The 16,233-nt window shown below is 41.9% G+C and overlaps 1 protein-coding gene across 5 annotated transcripts in view; it reads right to left on the bottom strand.

Annotated features, from left to right (window-relative positions):
* Positions 1 to 16,233, bottom strand: part of TMEM245 (transmembrane protein 245) — a 121,199-nt gene that overhangs the window by 32,895 nt on the left and 72,071 nt on the right. For all 5 annotated transcript variants that reach the window (XM_073332668.1, XM_073332665.1, XM_073332664.1 and 2 more), the window contains one exon: positions 11,863 to 11,985. In XM_073332668.1, coding sequence (XP_073188769.1) covers positions 11,863 to 11,985 — 123 coding nt within the window. The remainder of the gene's footprint in view (positions 1 to 11,862; positions 11,986 to 16,233) is intronic.

Here is a 16,233-nt window from a genome sequence, read left to right as displayed (position 1 = left end):
AATCACAAGATAAATACTAAATTAAATATAACTGACTTGCCCCCTCCTCCCACAAGCAGAATAGTCCCAACATTACATGCAACATTAAGGCATGCAGTCCCCTTTGTCCATTACTAGATCTTAAGTAAGCTTGAGTATGTTTTGGAAAATTTCAGAATTACCTTAGCCTCTAGTGAGGAAGCAATGCAAGGCTCTATTAACTTCAATTGTGGGTCAACAAAAGAAGAGGGAGGCCACTGAAGATAACCGGTTAAGCCATTCTTTGCATTTTACAAGGCACTTAGTGATTTCTTAATTTAAAAATTAAACTATATGCAAAAATTAAACTTCTAAGTCATAACTGAGGCACCAAAGGACTGCACCTAAAAAGAAAAGTGACTGGTGAGAAAATTCTGTGCTAAAATATATAGCCTAGAACTATATATCAATGTAGTTTAATTGTGTGTGAGACAGCTCTGTACATTGGGAAACATTACTATCCCTGCCGTTCACTGAGTTATTGTCTGTCCGGGGGCTTTATTGCTGACATATTAAAAAATGTGTTGAAAATTTCCATATTCCCCCAACAGAACTGCAGGTCTCCTTTGGACCAATGGCACTTTTATCTTCCTTTTCTGCAGTAAAAACATGAGCTGAACCAACTTTATTCACTGTTCATCTACAGAAAATGTGTAAATTCAATCCTACTTAAAACACTAACAAAACAGAGCGAGCCTGTGTTGTAGTAAGAGAAGGCCCTGAAACAAACTCTTGTATCAGAGGCCCAGTCTGAGGCCTGAAGCCTGAACCAAAGTACTTCCAGGCAGTGTTAAGCAAAGCTGGGCTGTGAGCCAAAGGCAGGTCCCACTCACAGAAGTTAACAAGAAAAGATTGTTAGAAGCACGTGCACACACACGTAAGTGCTAATGAAAGGAACTTGTGTCAAGACAGCATCACAACACTCCATAAACACAACAAGGAACAGGCAGGTGCATCTTAAAGACAGGGTCAAAAGGACAACATAATGAATAAATTCATTTAAACTATGAAAAGTAATCTGTTCTGCAACTGTATAAAAGTAGGTTAGAGAGCGCACATCGTTCTGATGTGTCCAGCCTAGGGGGCAGTGAAGTGTCCTGCCGCTGACTGAGCTGTGTCCATTGCCAGGGAGCACAAATTCGTAGTATGCCCTATAAAGTCTATAGGGAACTATTACTGTGCTTCATTTGACAATAAATCTGGCTCGGGTTCCTTCGTATCTTACTAGAGTCTGTGGGTTTTGGGGGTTCTCTCGGGGTCTGCTGTGTTAGCTATCTGCATAGAGCTGGGTCAGCACGCAGAGGGAACACGCAGACAGCCGACGTATCATTGAACAAGAGCAAAGCACCACACTGGTAGCTACCAACATGTGTCACTGATTACAGGGCCAGATTCAGCCCTGGTTTAAGAGAATACAACTAAAGAGGAGCTGTTCCTGTTTGTGCTAGGTTGAATTGCTGAGACACCCAGAGCAATATCGAGTTAAATGAAGACAATTGGTCTATTTGAACATAAACACTTGAGGTTTTAATGTAAAATGAAGGTGTTATCTGACTTTCAGAGAGTTCTCTTGCAAAAACAAAAAAGTTTAAGTGTTTGAGAGGCAAAGAACTACAGTCTTGCTGAGACCTTAACGCAGAGCTGTTTTGTTGGATTTCTGAAAGTGGTATGCTACATGTGAGTTACAAGATTCACTTCAGTTTCATTATCTAAATCTGTAAGAGTAAATATTTCTTAATAAGTTGCCATTCTGGTCAACTCATTTCTGAAGTGATTGTTACTGAGAGCACCATCTTCATAGAAAGATGCAACACAGAACAGGTAGCTAAGGGTTCAAATGAAGGACCCATAAACCCAGTGGCCCTCAAACTGTGGGGTGCCCCCCCCCCGGAAGGCACAGAGGAACACTGGGGAGGGGTGCACAACAGGGCCTGGGTCAGCTCCCACAGGGGGTGGGGAAGGAGCCCCAGCTGCAGCCCTGCTCCGGCCCCAGTCACAGCCCCTCTGCTAAGCCAATTGTGCAGAAATGGAGGGGAAGCATGGACACATTCAATTACTGGTAAGAGAGGATGCAACAGGAAAAATGTGGGCACCACTGCATTAACCCCTGGAGGACAATATTCCAGTGACAGGTGGGTGGTTCCCCCACTAGTGAAAATACATGAGTCAGAACCTTGAGAAACTTGACCACTGCTGGATGAGAAAAAAAAATTATGATCTTGAATATGTTGGATGACTTGCAGATATTGCTGCTACGTGAATCTGGAGTGAACTGATCGAGATATCTGAATCCTTAAATATAACTTGTATGTGAACATATGAAGAAACTGTGTGAGATGGAGACAAAATGCCCTGAGATGACCAGACAAACTTTTCCACTTGCATAAACAGATCTTGTTGAACCTTTTCCACTTTGTATTAAGATATTCTGCACATCTCTAGAAAAAGTCCTTACTAAGACAGTCTAACAGCATCCAGGCAGTGTGATCCTTGTGGAATCTGTATTTCCATGTCTATATATGATGTCTGTTTGGATTGGTAAGTGGACTTCAACCATTCTTGTAAACAACAAACGCAAAGTCAGCCAGACTTTTGGGGCTGCAGACTGATAATGTGCCTTCCCAACTACAAAATTACAATTATGTCCTTGTGTGCTGGTGGGATGGAAATATACATCCTGCAGATTCAGAGCTGCAAACCAGTCTAGAAGATCCAAGGTATAGATTATTTTAGCAAGGGTCACCATTCTGAATATGCACTGACAGATGAATGTGTTCAGAGCTCTTTAGTTCCCAAGAAGTCAGGTTGGTGCCCCATTTTGAACTTATTTACTTGGGCTAGTTTCCCAGATGTGAAGAAGAGCTCTGTGAAGGCTCATCTGTCTCACCAACAGAAGTTGGTCCAAAAAAAGATATTACTTCAGACACCTTGTCTCCCTGGGACCAACACAGCTACAACACTGCATACATTCTTGAGAACTAGACAGTAACAGGAGTAAATACTCTTCTCTGTGAATTAAAAAACTCTCTTCCCTTACTCCAAGCATAAGGAGGAACTGTACAGCTTGATAGAATAGTGTCTGATGAGAGCAGTCCCTCCAAAGAGATGGGAAACTCCTGGAACTCGATCAAATAACCGATTTGTGTAGCACACAAAACCCAGTGCTCTGATGTCATCTTGTTCCAGGCTACCTGAAAATAAAAAACAAAAACAACCACCAATCTCCATATGGGGTAAGGAAGTGATAGAGATCCTTTACGAGTTGTTCCCAGCTGCTCTCAACATGATTATCAAACTGACTGCTTGGAAGATAGCATTGTTCTTGTAGTGGTGGCAGTAACAGTAGACGGCTGCCTCCTCATCTGGAATTTCTACCTCTTCCTGGATGATTTGGCTGGTCACTAATATGACTGAGAATGGGATCTTCATCTGATTTGGTTTTTTCCTTCTGGGATGAGCAGTGTAAGTGGTTAAAGATCTCAGTGAAGCTTGAGAATCTTAACATATTGCATCATCAGTGGCATCAGAAAGGAAAATTGATTCCTTACAAAAAAGGGAGATTCTTGATTGCATTCAGAATTTCTCTCGTTAACCTAGATGACTGCAGCCAGGATACATGAGGCATGATAACTGTAGTTGCCATTGACCTAGCTGTGGTATCCGATGAGTCAATCTACTAAAATACTTTGTAAATTGACCCTCCTGGATCAATGATTGTTCCTCTTTAGATTCTAGAATCTAATCTAAAAACTCTGATACCTTGTACCAGTTAAAATAATCACATTTTTGAAAGGAGAGCTTGGTAATTAGCTATTCTGAGTTGCAGAGTAGCTCTTTCTAGTCTCTTTTGGCTCAGTTTCTTTAAGTTAGCTTTGAGGCCTGTTGTCTCATTCTCTTGTGAGCTGCTATAACCAAAGAACCCAGTGAAAGATGTAGAAAGAAGTACTCAAATCCCATAGAAGGGAACTAGGTATCTTATCTGTCCTTTTGAAGTCAGGAGTATAGATGCTGGGATTTTCCAGAGGAGCTAAGCAGGTTCTAAAAGGCTCCACTGACAGACAGTGTGTGTCTTTAAAGTAAAGAAGAGTGTAAAATGCCCCCAAATTTGTGAGCCTGGATGGCCTTCAGGAATCTCCAGTGCTTCTGCCATCCTGCAAAGTTAGTCTTAGAATGCCCTGTTGTCAGGTGGTGAGGTAAGTGGATAGCATAACAGCTTCATTTGGCAATGATGACAACATATGTGTTAGAATCACATCAGAGGATAACTGCAGTCACTGCCCCTCTTCTGAAAGTTCAATTTGCATAGTCTCCACCACAGAGAGATAAGGGTTGCTATAGTTGAGTTCTGAGCAATTCCTGTGGTAAAGTTCTACATGCCACAGAGGAACTGGGTCTCCTTGCCTCACGCACACACCAAGATGCCCAGCAAAGCCAAGAAGCAGAATCATGACAGTATCATGTACCAGGAGGGAGGCCATTCCCTGTGTATGCCACAACTCGTAGCCCTGGAATCTTTATCAGAATATTAAGGATTATACACTGAGGAGGAACAGGAAGGTGATCCGTCCACACCAATATCAGAGGAAGGAGAGTATGAATACTCTTTTGGCAGAGGTAGAGCAGATCTAAAAGGAGTCTGAGGGATGCAGGTGGGGAGATGCCGCACCAGGGCAGAGGACGGACCCAGTAACAAAGCTTGCAGTAGCAGTTCAGTAATCTTAATTGAGACAGAAAGCAAAGATAATTCAGATAAGATCAATATAACCAAACCCCTAGCATTGTAAAGCTTGGCCCTGATGACACAGGTGCCAAGAAGAAACCATATATAGTACCAGGGTGAGTGGTGCCGAAGCGATCGGTACCAGAACAAACAGCCCTATCAGCACTAGAGCAAACCCATGAGGTAATACTTCAGACTCTATATCCAAGACAGATGGATGCTGATGAAGTCATTCTGAGGTCTAACTTCAGTGTTTTTGCAGACACCAGAGGGACCCTTGTTGAGGCCTTCTGGTGTCCTCTTTTCAAGTTGAAAGTGGAGATGTCTCTTTCAATTTAGATGAAGATCTGCATCTATGCTCCTTGGATGAGAGGAGCTGATATCTCCCCTTTTCTGGATGGGAGGAGGGAATGACAAAAGGATCCGTAGAAGGCTTTGATTAAGCATGAGCCCTGGAAGTTGAGACACAGGAAATTACTGCTGAGGCACTTTTTTCAGAGGACTGCTTGGACCCAGAAGGAGCCTGCTTTAAGAGGTCTTAGGCCTCAGACTTATCTAGGAGGAAGAGCTTCAACTGAACATCTCTGTTTTCAAAACAGATGTTAAAAAAACAATATAAATTTCTGGGTGATGTGCCCATTGCAGAGAGGAAATAAACTCTAAGTGTCCACCTGTGATAAATAAGGGGGAGGGGATAGCTCCATTTTATGGGCACCCAGCCAGCCAGTTAGCTATAAAACCCCTCTTCTTAGCTGTTCTCTACTTGCTTTACCTGTAAAGCATTACCAAGTCCATAGGTAAAAGGAAGGGAGTGGGCACCTAACCAAGGGAGCCAATGGACAGGCTAAAACTTTTAAAATTGGGAAAAAACGTCCCTTTTGTCTGTCTGTTCTCCAGGGAAGAGGGGGACAGAGCAGCAATGCTGTAAGAAGCTTTGGGTGAGGTATGGAAAATCATCAGATCATACCTAGAAACTACTAATTTAAAACCCCAGATATGTAAGTAGATCAGGAAATGTCTAGAAAGATGCGGTTAGGTTTATTTCTTTTTATTTCTTTATGGCTTGTGGACTCCTCTGTGCTAACTCCAGGTGCTTTTGTTTTGCTTGTAACTTTAAGATGGACCTCAAGAAGCTCTCTTGATACTTAATCCTTGTAACTGTTCTTTTTAAAACCTAGCAAAAAGCCTAAATTCCAGATGTATTTTCTTTCTTTTTGTTTTTAACAACATTTACCTTTTTTAAGAACAGGATTGGATTTGTGTGTCCTTAAGAGGTTTGTTTAATTAGCTGGTGGCAACAGCTGATTTCCTTTGTTTTCTTTCTCAGCTCTTCCCGGAAACAGAAGTGAAAGGGCTTGAGGGTACCCCACAGGAAGGAATTCCCAAGTGCGCCTTCCTGGGTGTTCAAAGGGGTTTTTGCACTTGGGTGGCAGCAACATCTATCCATCCAAGGTCAGAGAAAAGCTGTAACCTTGGGAGTTTAATACAAGCCTGGAGTGGCCAGTATTAAGTTTTAGAATCCTTGCGGGCCCCCACCTTCCACACTCAAAATGCCAGAGTGGGGAATCAGCCTTGACACCACCACCGAGGGGAATAGCTGCCTCCGATGGCTAACAGTAGGGGTAAGCAGAAAATAGGAGGAAATAAGTGGAAATCAGATGGCTCAGACTTCTCAAGCTAGGAGTAGTAGCACAGTGCATTTGGTAAAATCTTCCTCTCTGAACCACTGGCTGAAGTGAAAGGGTATTCTGAAATATTGTAGGAAGAAATTATCTTGGCGCTGCACATAAGATGGGATCTCTACAAAAATCTGTTTCCTCACTAGAAAATAGTGAGTTTCCGTGAAGCTGTCAACCTTTGAATTTCAAGTGTTTCCACAAAAGGAGTAGAGAATAGGGCACACTGAATTTGAGCTTAATGTAATAAAGGAAATTGCAAAAGAGACATCCACACTTATAAAATTACTTATTAAAAACAATGTTATTGGAGAGAAAACTGGAAACTTTAGAGAACCAAGTCAGGGTTCAACATATCCATATCACTCAGAATATAGGTTCTGAGCCTCAGGGGTTACAGAAAAACCTCACACCTAATATTCACAAACTGGATATTAATATGACCTAGTATACATGGAAAGAGGTTGTAAGGACTCCTCGTGCAAACCCAAGGAAGAGGAACTGATGCAAGATTACTGATACCCTGTCTGATATACATGATAGGGAATGAAACTTGAAAGCTGCAAAAGCTGTAAGAGTTATCACTTACTACATGCCTTAATATATTGCACTTCTCAGACTTACTACATTAGAAAACAAGCACATGAAGAGACAAGTGGAAAGTGTTCCATTATTCCCAGCAAAATTCCACGTTATTTTGAAAGAAAAATCATCATCTGGATGGTAGTTCAGCTGATGTTTTGCTAGGAAAGATCATTTAAATCCAACAAAACCAGCTCTCCAGAGTTCTCAGAATGACAACTAACATGTTCATTTTAATAACTGTCCCAGTGAACAGACTGTTTAGATCCCTGTGTACCAGGCTCAATGGACAGATTTACTGCTTATGCTAAGGATGCCCTTTTTCCTCTTTTTAAAATTGTTTATGGTTATAAGAAGATGGTAAAAGACACAGTAAAAACTATTAGGAGAACTTAAGGTTTGAGTTTAAATTAAAAATTTGATCCACTATACCATAAAAGTTATGTTCCCCCTTTTGTGCAAGAATGTTTGTGAAAGATTTACACAAATGAAAGCAAAGAAGATAGTAGAAGATATCAGAAATACCTCCCTCTCCCCGGGGGGGGGGGGGGGGGGAAGAGGGGCAATGCAGGGATAGGGTGGAGATGTGGTCTTTAAGAACTGTGAAGACCTATTCATCAGGCTCTCTTCATCTTTAAATATTTTTATTTCTAATGTAATCTCACTAGCCCACAGAAACTGCTTTCAGTGTTTCATCATGGGTAAAATATTAGACCCAGGAAGAAATGTAAATAATTATTTACACATATCTATTTTCTATGCTTTCCTCCCTCAGTTGAAGTAAGGGACAACTGCAGAACAACATAACTACAAATAGATGTAAAAGTCATTTGTCTGGAACTTAAGGTAGCAATTCAGCTAAGAAATCCTCATAGCCCACTCTTATATTTTACCTGTGTGATTGAGAACCCACACAATTGCCCCAAATTAGCATTTGATTTAAGTTATGCAATTTTAGTTATCCAAACAAACGTGAAAAGATCTCGTCTCCTCTTCTCACTGTCTCCATTAACTGCTGAAGTTAATCTGGCAGTAGGCCTTCACTTTCTTCCAATTATTCAAAACAAATATTTTGAAACACCCCACACAACAAAAACACCACCAGGATTTCAATCATGTTTCCAAGGTCAGTGTTTGTTTAGATTAAAAAACTCACTCAGGCCAGAGTCCTTGACACAAGCTCTCTCAGTGTCTGAGATCTAGGTGATCACAAGCCTCGGGCTCTGTTCCAGCCATTAAGTTATTTAAAAGTAGCAGCTGTCAATACACAGCTGCAATGGAAAGAAAAAAAATCACCTCTAACATTAGTAACTACTCCACACAGCTGTGGCTATCAGATTTAGAATCAAAAGAATCTTTAAAAAACTAAGTCCCACATGCACACACACAAAAAACAAAGTGATACCTTTCATTAAAAACAAGAGCTTTTTTAAAAGTACGTATCAAACCACTATTTCAGTATGTGCACTAGTGTTAAAGAATACACAAATCTAATAAGCATATTGCAATGAAAAAATCATTTTGGTAAATAAAACTCATTAATTGAAAATACTTCCTTAATGAATGCAACATAAAACAGTAATTGTGTATTCAGCAGTTTTGCTTACAATTCCCTACAATAATTTTACCCAACTTAGAACAATGCCTTTGTTCGGAGATGTACTTTGGAAAAACTGACAATACCAGATTTTAGAAAGAACTGTAAGCAAAATAAGCGGACACCCTGTCAGACCAAGTTTTTCAACAAGGTTAAAAGGATTCTGAAAGATTACAATCTATGCATATAAAAGTTATGTTAGCTGTACTCATTTAAAAATGACCTATATAAAACATGCTTACGTAAGTAAATTGACCTTCCTAAACTCATACCAATAAAACCTTTTCACATCACACTATTCACATACGTGGAGGTAATAATAATAATAATATGGCTGGAAAAGATTTCCAGATGTCACCAAGTCTAGCCCGTGGAATCTGAGGCAGGACCAAGTATATCTAGACCAGTGGTCTCCAACCTTTTTAAGCACAAGATCACTTTTTGAATTTAAGTACAACCCACGATCTACCTCAAAGAAAACGTAGAAACAACAATAATCACACAAATCCAAACACCATTGTCCCACCCCTTCTCCGAGGCCCTGCCCACTCCATCTCTTGCTTTCCCCAACCCTCACTCACTTTCACCGGGCTGGGACAAGTGGTTGGGGTGCAGGAGAAGGTGTGGGCTCTGGGCTGGGGCCGAAGGCTTTGGAGTGTGGGAGGGGCTCCAAGCTGAACCTGGGGCAGTGGGTTGGGGTGCAGGAGAAGGTTCACGGTGCAGGCTCTGTGACGGAGTTGGTGCAGGAGGGGGTTCAGGGTGCAGGCTCTGGGAGGGGACTCAGGGCTTGGGCAAAGGGTTGGGGTGCAGGCTCTGGGAAGGGGCTGGGACGGGGTGCAGGAGGGGGTGTGGGCTCTGGGGGGGAGGTAGGTGTGGCGGGGGGCTCAGGGCTGCGGGTTGGGCTGCAGGAGAGGGTTCAGAGCTGGAGCAGGGGGTTGGAGTGCCAGACGGGTTCAGGCTCCAGCCGGATGCTGATTACTTCAAGCAGCTCCTGGGCAGCGGCACAGCAGGACTAAGGCAGGCTCCCTGCCTGCCCTGGCTCTGCACCATTCCCCAAAGTGGCCGGCATGTCCGGCAGCAGCTCCTGGAGGTGGGGTGGGGTGGGGCGGGGCAGGGCAGGTGGCTCTGTGCGCTGCCCCCATCTGCAGGCACACACCTCCTCCCCCAGCTCCCATTGGCTGCAGTTCCCCGTTCCAGGCCAATGGGAACTGCAGGGGTGGTGCCTGCAGGTAAGGGCAGCATGCAGAGACTCGCTACTCCCTATCCCCAGGAGCTGCAGAAACATGCTGGCTGCTACCGGTAGCGGTGCGGAGCCAGGGCAGGCAGGGATGGCTGCAGGAGAGTTGGCAACCCTAGACTGAGATGGCAATCGACTGCCAGAGGCTCCACGATCTACCAGTCAATTGCGATCTACCAGTTGGTGACCACTGATCTAGACCATCCATGACAGGTATTTGTCTAACCATTTCTTAACCTCCAGTGATGGGGATTCCACAACCTCCCTTGGAATTCTAATCCATTACATAACTACCCTTAAAGTTAAAAAGTTTTTCCTAATATATAACCTAAATCTCCCTTGCTACAGAGATTAAGCCCATAACTTTTTGTCCTATCTTCAGTGGACATGGAGAACAACTGGTCACAGAGCTCTTTATAATAGCCCTTAACCTCTCTGAAGACTTAACAGGTCCCCTTGAGAAAGACTGAAGACGAAACATACTCAGTTTTATTAACCCTTCTTCATAGGTCGGATTTTCTAAACCTTTTATCTGTAGCCTCACCAGAGCTGCATAAAGCAGGACAGCTGCCTTCTGTGTCTTACATATGAGGCAGTACTACCACCTAGCCAGTTAATCCCCATTTTGCAGCTGAGCATTTGATTTTTTTTCTTTCTAACGAAGTACTTTGCATAGGTCTTGATGTTCATGTTAAATTATATCTAGCATTAGCTTTTGATTGCCATACCTATACTCTGCCCACCAGTCCAATCTGGGACTTATTCTAACTCCCTAATCATGTTCTAACAGATGCCCTTTTTCTTAAAAAATTGTCAGATAAGCGTTCCTTCCTTTTCCCTCCCCCAAACGGTAGAATTCCCACTCCCCCTACCGGCAAATTATTCTGGCTCCAAGTTCAGGATAGGCAATATTAAAATATAAACCAGTGATAGGATTAAGGTCTAATCTTTCAGAATTCTAAAAGTCTAGAAATAGGAGCTTTATAAAACAGGAAAGGGGAGACTGCCAATTTCCCAATGGGGGGGGGGAGGGGAAGAGAGAGAGAGAGTGTTCTTGTTCCTAAGCCTAGAAGGTCCCAAGTCATGGCATTTGTATTAATTTTAAAAGCTATTTTAGATCATATTTAAAGGACTTTTGAGAGGCGTTAGTTTTAATATTCCTTTTGCTATAAACCCCGTACAGTAGTTGGACTCTTGGTAATGGAGATAAAACAGCTTTTCAGACAGCAGGACACAAACAATTTCAGTGAAAGTTTTTGAAACACTGAAAACTCTAAAATATTTTAAGTATATGTGGCATATGCAGAATACTTAATGGTTTTAAAAAAAGATTTTGGATCATTTTAACTGCTTTGCACCACTCTGCTGGCACAAAGCATCTGCAAAACTGGATCAATCACCTCCCTGATACACACCCTGTCCAAGTAAAATTACACTTTTTCCCTCTGACTCCCCCAGCAGGGGATACTTCTATGAGAGAGAGTTTGACAAGGACATCCCTACACGCTGGCATTTTCCAGTTTCTAGAATAGCACATAGGAGCTTTGAACGCCTTCAGTGTAATTGTCAGGAGCTTCCAAGCTATTTTAAGTAGTGCCAAGGACTGAACTGGCCCCAGGATCAGGCAAGTACGCCACTCTACCTCCATCCTTCCTCAGGTTGAGTGTATTATAGCTGCAGCAGAGGATGTAGGCATTTATCATTGAGAGTACAGGATGACCTGCATTACTTATGAACGGGCAAAATGGTTATCCCAAAAACTCATGCTGTGAGAACCTTTATACTATATCACACCATATCACATATTTGCTATCCACACATGCACATGGTCAAAACAAAAGCACTTTAAAAAAAATCCAGTCTGATCTGTGAACAAGAATTCACTAATATTTAATGTGTTCCTTTAAATCCTTCCTTCTGTGTTCTAAAGATGAATTGATATCCCTAAAATCCCTGGTGAAAGCTCCTTGTTTACATCAACTTAGAGGGATGTAAAATGAATAGTATAAACTGTCCAGTGCATGCTACTTACCAGTGAGAGCACAAAATTGAGAAGGGCTGTCCCACTATAGAAGAGGATTGTCACTAATGTTGTTACTGTGGTGAAGAGTAGGCTCACATTACGACTCATCACTATCCACAAGGACTCCAGAATCTGGCAAGGAAAAGAAAGTAAGTCACTACTTTGACTAAAATTATCTAAAATACAGACCTGGTCAGAAAATGATTTCTCCCTTCAACAAACCTGCAAAGAATAATTCTGTTTTAATCAAGACAGTTTTTGGTTTTGACAAAAATCTAAGATTTTTCATTTAAAACAATTTTTCATAAAAACATCCCTTTTGTCAAAAAGCTATTTTCCATCAAAAATGTTTTAATGGATTTTTTTTGACAATTCTAATAAAATAGCATAATTCTGATACAAAAGACTGTGTGAAGACATCCATTCTTACTAGGAAGGCAGTGCTATTTTCTGTTTATTGCTGCTAGTTTCATTACAATCAGTGAACTTTGCGGAAAGAAAAAGATCTCATCCTTCCCTCAAAAGTAGGTAGGGCAGTTAAGTCAGAAAACATGTTGCAGTAACATTACAAAGCTAAATTCAAATCAAATACTGTAATTTTCTTCAACACAGGGTTAAAAAGAAGTTCCATATTAATTGGGGCTATTTAATTTTCTAACTTGTTCACACAATTAACTCAATACAGAAGTTATGATTTTGTGTAAAGGTACATTAATAAATTAGATTAGGTGTGGACAGTAACCTATAATCCATAACACAAAATCAGTAAGTGCTATTTTGGGACAACTGGCTGACTGCTTACTAGTTGCAGGTAGCATAGGAATGATTGGTTCAAAAAAAGTGATGCACTTAGTACAAACAGGTTGTTCCAATTAGCTTGCTCAGTGGCAGTGAAGTCCAAAAAAAGGAGGGAAGTTCAGAAGGCAAAACTGAGAGGAAATAAACTGAATAACTATGACAAAGGTAGGAATTTTGAAGAGAAGGACAGCAATTTTTCAGTCGACACTGAAGTTGGTAAGGATACAGTGAAGGATAGAGAGTTCATTAGTGTGCATGCACAGGGAATGGAAGCACTAATACTCACATTTGAAAAAAAGAGTTTTTGGGAGGCTCTAAAAAAGGAATTGCAGTAATCAAGGTAAGAACTTTCAAATGCAAGAATGAGCAGTGACAGATGCAGGATATGCCACAGAGGCTAAAGAAAGCAGACTGAGTTTACCATTGTAAATGTGCAAATGAGTTTATACTGAAGGATTACTTCAACACTCAGAGGTAAATAGAATGTCAGAGTAAAGAATGTTAAGACAGAAGCCATTCAACAAAGTAGCAGGCTAAGTCAAGAAAAGCACCCAGTTAACCTGGATTTGGTAACAGGAAATTTAGGTGGGACGTCGATTTTCATTTTTAGGTCAGAGGCATTAGTCCATCAGTGCTATCAGGGTTTTTAAGTGGATGCCAGCAGCTTGTCTGGCAAAACAGAAAACTAAATATCTTGTAAAAAGAAAAGGAGTACTTGTGGCACCTTAGAGACTAACCAATTTATTTGAGCATGTGGCATCCAATGAAGTGAGCTGTAGCTCACGAAAGCTCATGCTCAAATAAATTGGTTAGTCTCTAAGGTGCCACAAGTACTCCTTTTCTTTTTGCGAATACAGACTAACACGGCTGTTACTCTGAAATAAATATCTTGTATTAAATAGACAATTTTTGGTTGTCTTTGGCTGTTGGACAATGGCTTCTTTTGCCTTGCCTGCAAAGAGGTCAGATGCTGGAAATTAGAGGAAGTAGAGGTAAGCAAAGGAGGACACTGGTGTAAAATGAAAAGATCAAGAAATGCAGAGTAGCGGCTGTAATGCTATTGAAGATTGTCACATTTCGATCCAAAACTGCATCAAACTCTGCAGTGCATGATGAAATTACAAGTCAGGTGAGGAAAAGAACTAATAGGGTTGAAAAAAGAGATTTTAAAACATAAGTAATAGTTACTAGAAAATGTAGTTTCAGCATTAATAATTTTCACTCACCTAGTTACTGATTAGTCATAAAATGAAAAATTTAGCTATGCAATTGGTCTGACTCTCAATACTTATACACAGTACATGAAGTTATTCACAACTTCGTCAACTCTTGACTGGACTACAACACTTTAATATACCTGGGCATGAAGCCTTCAGAACAAGCTAACTGGTACACAGTCTGTTACAGAATGTCACTTCACCAACACTGGCTATTGAGAATACATCAAACCTGTCTTCTGCTTCCTACACTGACTTCCCAGAGAGTATCAAATTAAATTCAAGGTGTTCAATGGCTTGGGCCCAGGGTATCAAGATGAAGACCGTGATTGACAGCTGCGCTCCTCTGTCACAGTGGAACTTTCCACAATAAGCATAAAGCTTGTCTGTGCAGAAGAACAGAGCACTTTCTAAGGCCAACCCAATATCATGGCATTAACTCCCACAAGACCTATCACAAACCTCACCACCTTCTGCTCTAACTGCAAAGCACATTTCTTTGATCTTGCCTTCTCTAACATATTGCAACACATTGCTAAATATATTGTATAAAAAATTCCAAAACAAAATTACTCCACTGCACACTTCTCTCCCTGGGGCAAGGAAGAGTACAAACACATGGTAGATATTAGTCACATTTTATGCACTCCCGGAAGGCCATCATATACTATAGCAGGGGTCGGCAACTAGCCGCACATGAGCCCATTTTTAGTGGCACGCTACTGCCAGCCGGGGTCCCGGCTGCCGCCCCCGCTCAGCCCGCTGTCGGCCTGGGTGAATGAAACCCCAGGCCGGCAGTGGGCTGAGCGGGGCCAGTGGCTGGGACCCCAGCTGGCAGGAGCCGGCGGACGGAACCCCAGACCGGCAGCGGGCTGAGCTGCTCAGGCCGCCACTGGTCTGGGATTCTGTTCGCTGGTGTAGTGCATTAAATTTCTCCCCGTAAGAATGTGCTACTTGCGGAGCACCAGGACTGGCAGCCGTAAGTAGTACATGGTAACTAGCACATTCCTACGGGGAGAAACTTAATACACTATAGCTGGGTAGGGAAGGCTGTGCCTCCCCAAACTTCCCGCCCCCTGACTGCCCCCCTCATAAACCCTGACCCATCCAACCTCCCCCACTCCTTGTCCTTGACCACCCCCTCCCAGGACCCCCTTCCTCCTGACTGTCCCCCTCAGAACCCTCCACCCATACAACCCCCTGCCCTGCTCCTTGTCTCCTGACCACCACCTCCCGGGAGCCAACCCCTCCATCCAAGCCCCCCTGCTCCCTGTCCCCTGACTCCCCCGACCCCTATCCACACCCCCGACAGGCCCCCCAGACTCCCGCGTCTATCCAACCACCCTTGTTCTCCATCCCCTTACCATGACACTCAAGAGCATCAGGACTGGCAGCCGTAAGTAGTACACCGTGAGTAGGACATTCCTATGGGGAGCAATTTAATACAGTACACCCAGCCCCACCCAGCCCACTGATGGTTTGGAGTTCTCAAAATATGTTCTCTCACCCCTTTTCAAAAATTACACTACGATTAACTTAAAAACTTGAAAACGTAAAAACTTTGTTTGTATATTACAGTAATTGTTAAAAAAGGTATAATGTTAATAAATACAGAGGTTTGATAAAACAAAGTAGTTGTACTTATGTGCCTGTGCTTAATTTGTGTTTTTGATGATTTACCTTCTAAAAAAAATCTCACGTCTTGCACCCCCAGAAAGGGCATCACGCACGCCCAGGGGGTGCGTGCACCCTTGATTAAGAACCACTGCACTAAACTGATAAGATCTGCATTTTAATTTAATTTTAAATAAAGCTTCTTAAACATTTTAAAATCCTCATTTACTTTACATATAACAATAGTTTAGTTACATAGTATAGACATAGAGAGAGACCTTCTAAAAACGTTAAAATGTATTACTGGCACGTGAAACCTTACATTAAAATGAATAAATGAAGACTCGGCTGACCCCTGTACTATAGTGATGTCCATGGCATAAAAACCTATATAGAAGCTTAAATAATTTTTTCCCCAGGCAGGGACTAGTACACCAAGTCAGAACCCACTGTGTATATTCATACCCAATTAATAAACTCCCAAAATGAGAGTTAGAGTTATTTAATTGGAGTTATTTAATAGAAATTCAACCCTCTCCCCCAAGCTATTTTACATCATACTCTAAATTTAGAAATAATGGCAAAAGGAGGTTTATGGTAGAAACCAGGTGTTGGACTTGGTGCAAAATACTGCTATAGATATATTATGCTGTAAATGAAAGCAAAACGTAGAAGGAAAATGTAAAACTGCCCCGGGGGAAGTTGGGGACAGTAAGTCTATAGTGACCATTTGTCTTGGCTGATAACAGTT

Source organism: Lepidochelys kempii, chromosome 2 (assembly GCF_965140265.1).
Source record: "Lepidochelys kempii isolate rLepKem1 chromosome 2, rLepKem1.hap2, whole genome shotgun sequence".
NCBI lineage: Eukaryota > Metazoa > Chordata > Testudines > Cheloniidae > Lepidochelys > Lepidochelys kempii.
The sequence above is the reverse complement of the archived record's forward strand: the minus strand, read 5'-3'. Positions and strand labels throughout refer to the sequence as shown.